Here is a 4,145-nt window from a genome sequence, read left to right as displayed (position 1 = left end):
AATTGCATGTTCGAACAGTTCTTATTCATCATTCGAACGGTTAAATTGTACGTTCGAACATAGAGCAGTTTCTCGCTATAATAATTATACTTAACGCGCCAAAATGTACGTTTGAACAGTGCTAATTAATCATTCGAACGGTGAAAATTTTACGTTCGAACGGTTATAACAATTTCTCGCTATAATAATATTACTTAATGCACCAAAATATACATTCAAACGGTTAAACTTAACCATTCGAACGTTAAAACATTACATTCGAACAATTTCATTATTAGAGGTAAAATATTTCGTCCCTAATTATACCATTTGAATGCGTTCAAACAGTTTTTTTCTTCCGTCGTTTTTTTTGGAATGAAATCTAAAATTAGTCCCAAAAACTCACTTTTTGAAACGATTTTCATTTCATTCTAAAATAAAATCGTCCCAAAAAGTCTTTTTTGTTATAGTGATTTGTTGAAGTGCATGCCTGCATCTCTCATGACCACATGGACCAATAAAATCAAGCTGGCCGGTAGCCAGCTTTCACAACTTTAACTGCATGCTTGCGCAAGCTATTTATGTTAATGTACTTGTACGTGTTGAAAGTTATCATGCTTTATGTTAATATTGTCTTAAAACTAGGAAAATGATTTATAAGTTTTAGGGTGTGCAATTCTTGTATTCTCTTTGTAAAAAAGTGGATAAATCTAATACTAATAAAAAAATAAAAATAACAATAATAATAATATTTTTAAGTGAAGTACACGAGATTTGTATACTCCAAAATGTATCTAGCAATATTACTCTAAAAACTACTTTCAAAATGAAAAGTTTGTGCACAAACGAAATCATCCACAAAACCGATCATTTTAATCTATATATAATATATATCTGGAACCATGAATTAATCTGACATATATATATATATGTATGTATGTATGTATGTATGTATATTAATTTTCCTTAAGGGTTGATCATGCATCACCATATTCACATGGTTTCAACACTTATATATTTAAAGATTGAAATTAAGACCGCAATGAAAAGCAATAAAAAAAAGAGAGAGTTATACTCTACAATCTCAAATTGTCACCATTATGTAATTTTGCATTCTAAATTATCAAAAGTTTCAATTTGTATCATTCACTATCTCTTAACACGTTTTGTGTCGAACAATCTTAACGGTCAAATCTTAATGAAGTACTGTAAATTGAAAGTAATTTCATAGAGGCTTATAAGCAGACTACATATTATTAAAAATAGTTGAGTTTTGAAAAATAGTTGAGTATAGTCTGAAGTGCACAAGCGTTGCGCAGTCACTTTGAAAAATAGTTGAGTTATTATTAAAAAATTAGTTTTTCTTCATTTGGGTCTTATATTTATTCACTTTTCTCAAAGTGATTGTGCGATGCTTGCCAACTCACGACTGCAACTATCATTTCTCTATTAAAAAGACATCTTTGAGCTATATATAATATATTGCTAGCTGCTGCAACGTCAACCCATTTTCCCATGGTACATGGAACAGTATGTATATAGAGACTAAGGACTTGAGCTTTTACCCATAAGATCACTAGATAGATAGCTATATTTCATATCATATAAAAACAAACGGCGCCGTTTGTTAGTACATATATACGTACTACAAATAAACCAGCTTGTCTTTAGATGGAAACAGATCTTCATAGCAACAATCTTGAAGCATCGGATCCTTCATGAACAAAGACATGATATGAGAAGTAAAACCTACTCCAAATATCACATCATCAACTCCATCGAAGTACTCAAAACATAAGAGCTTGAGATGTTTGCAGCCCTCCAAAAGCATCTCAAGATTATCTCGGGAGATTTGAGAGACACTTATTCTCAAGTACTTGAGTTTAGATGCTAATTTCACCAACAAAATGGCAGCTTCGTCACTAATTTCCACATGATTGCAACATAGAGCAAAAAACTTGTGACAATTAGTGCTTATTGGGTTTAGGATCTTGTCAAGATAAGAGCAGCCTTCAACATATAACAACTCTAAACTCTCCCACCTTCCTATAAATTTGGGGATATGCTCCACCACGCCCAACATAAAATCACGAGGCAGATATAACCACTTCAGTTCTGGACACCTGTTGAATTATCATTTGTCAAATAAAAATACCTTGCACATTTCTGTCAGTAATTTAATTTCTAAGGTATTTTATGTTACTATACACTCATGAGATTAAGGCCTTACTTGGATTCAAAAAGCATCTTAACTCATCTCATATAATCATTACAACTTTTTCAAATCTCAAAACAAAAATAATATTCAAAAATAATATTCTAACTGTATTTTATTCAACTTTCATGTCATCTCATCTCAGCTCACTATCAAAACCTCTCCTAAGACTAGGCTATATCTCAAATCCACGTTAAGGGAGACCTTGCGATTGGACCTTACTTTGTAAGCTCTCAAATTCGTCTAATCCTCTCTTGAGGGCCGGCAATTCCCTATGAGTAAAGAAGCTATACAAGGACTAAAAAAGTTGTGAAATCACCACTTTTCCTAAGAGTTTAAGTTGATATAAAGAAATAGATTTAATTATTTGTATTATATTTTTAACACTCTCCCTCACCTTCAATAAGTGGTCACAACAAGCGAAATATATAATTAAATGAGTATAGTGTAAAGTCAATGTTCTTAACTTAGGATCTTTATTCTGATACCATGTGAAATCATCACTTGTCCCAAAAGCTTAAACTTTAAAATCACCCATTGTCCCAGCAATTTAAGTTTTAGAATCACCACTTGTCCAACTTAAACTTTTTGGACATATAGTAATTTTACAAGAGTATTAGCTTGCGAACTCCGCACCTCGCCATATTTAACAAGGAAAAAAATGTATTTTATCCATTGGCCGTTTGAAAGAAAATATGTGTTTTATATGTTCACTAGCATACTAAATACAATATTATTAATGTGAAAACCTATCGCATTAACTAATAATATTTAAATAATTATATTTAAATTTTTTTATAACTAAGATGAATTTGTAATTATATGTTTCCAACTTATAATTAATTAACATGATCACTCCCTACGCAAGAAAATAAGCGGAGAGGGGACAAGGAAATTTACTGTTCCGATGCATATTCCAATGCCTGCTCAGTGAAGAAGTCTGCAACGACTAGTGTAGTCGCAGACCTATGACTGCGGTCCACCACGAACCGGACGAAGGCAGCGACGACGTCAAGATCTTCTTTATTTGGTATGGTGAAGAAGTTATAAAAGGAAACTGAACGGAACGGTGGTCGGAGACGAGCCGGAGATGGTCGGAAAGATGAGAGGGCGTGAAAGTTAAGGTTCTTCCAACATATGGGGTCAAAACTGGCTTCGTTCCACGACCTGCACACCAAGGGAACTTGCATCAACAGTGCCTCTATACCTAATCTTCTCAACACTTCAACCAAGCAGTCTCTGTTCAGCTCTTCCCATTTCCTCTCCCCCATCTCTCTCTCTCTCTCTTTCTGCTTTTGGGTTCTCAAGTTCTTAACAACTTTTTATATATCCTGAGCTCATACGATCAGCACCAGCTGCATGCACCAAGAGTTTGCCCTCCTCTGCCTGAAATCTAGAGAGAATCTCTAGCTCCCACCTACCTCTCCGGCCCCCATATCCTTTCTCCCCAAAGCTCTCTACCAACCCTTCCTGATCATCTCCTCTTCCCCCTTATCCTCATTTTCCTGCCAATTTTCTGTCATTTAATAATCTTTCCGTATCTGTTAATTCGCTATTAGAATATAGATTCTTCTCAAGCCTTCCACCCTTTTTAAATGTCAAGATTATTAAAATCTATGTCATCTTAGCTACGAAATGTTCAACATCTCATATTTATAGAATATATATGAGTGTTTGTGGAATAATAATTGGTATGCATCATGCACGAGTATAAACATATCGAAAACACGTAATCCAAACCTAGCACGTAAGAGTCATGATACATTGAAAACGGCTATTGGGGAAAATGTCAACAAATAGTTACACACCATGTGCGAAAGACTTTTCGGCCGCGTTTAAATACAGAAACGATTTCATTTTATATAATTATTATAATTTTTTTAAATTCTTACACAAAATATAATAAATAATTTAATTTTTTCGAATTTTAAAATAATAATAATATTAAAAA

At 33.4% G+C, this 4,145-nt stretch overlaps 1 protein-coding gene across 1 annotated transcript; it reads right to left on the bottom strand.

Moving 5' to 3' along the window:
- Positions 1–1,556: 1,556 nt before the first annotated feature.
- Positions 1,557–3,730, bottom strand: LOC121243435 (F-box/LRR-repeat protein At3g48880-like). The gene is made up of 2 exons (XM_041141552.1): positions 3,095–3,730; positions 1,557–2,102 (listed from the first exon to the last, which is right to left on the bottom strand). Exons 1-2 carry the CDS (start codon positions 3,463–3,465, stop codon positions 1,625–1,627), a joined length of 849 nt encoding a protein of 282 aa, XP_040997486.1. The 5' UTR covers positions 3,466–3,730; the 3' UTR covers positions 1,557–1,624.
- Between the last annotated feature and the right edge of the window lie 415 nt (positions 3,731–4,145).

The sequence above is a fragment of the Juglans microcarpa x Juglans regia genome, chromosome 8D, assembly GCF_004785595.1.
Source record: "Juglans microcarpa x Juglans regia isolate MS1-56 chromosome 8D, Jm3101_v1.0, whole genome shotgun sequence".
Taxonomy (NCBI): domain Eukaryota; kingdom Viridiplantae; phylum Streptophyta; class Magnoliopsida; order Fagales; family Juglandaceae; genus Juglans; species Juglans microcarpa x Juglans regia.
The sequence above is the reverse complement of the archived record's forward strand: the minus strand, read 5'-3'. Positions and strand labels throughout refer to the sequence as shown.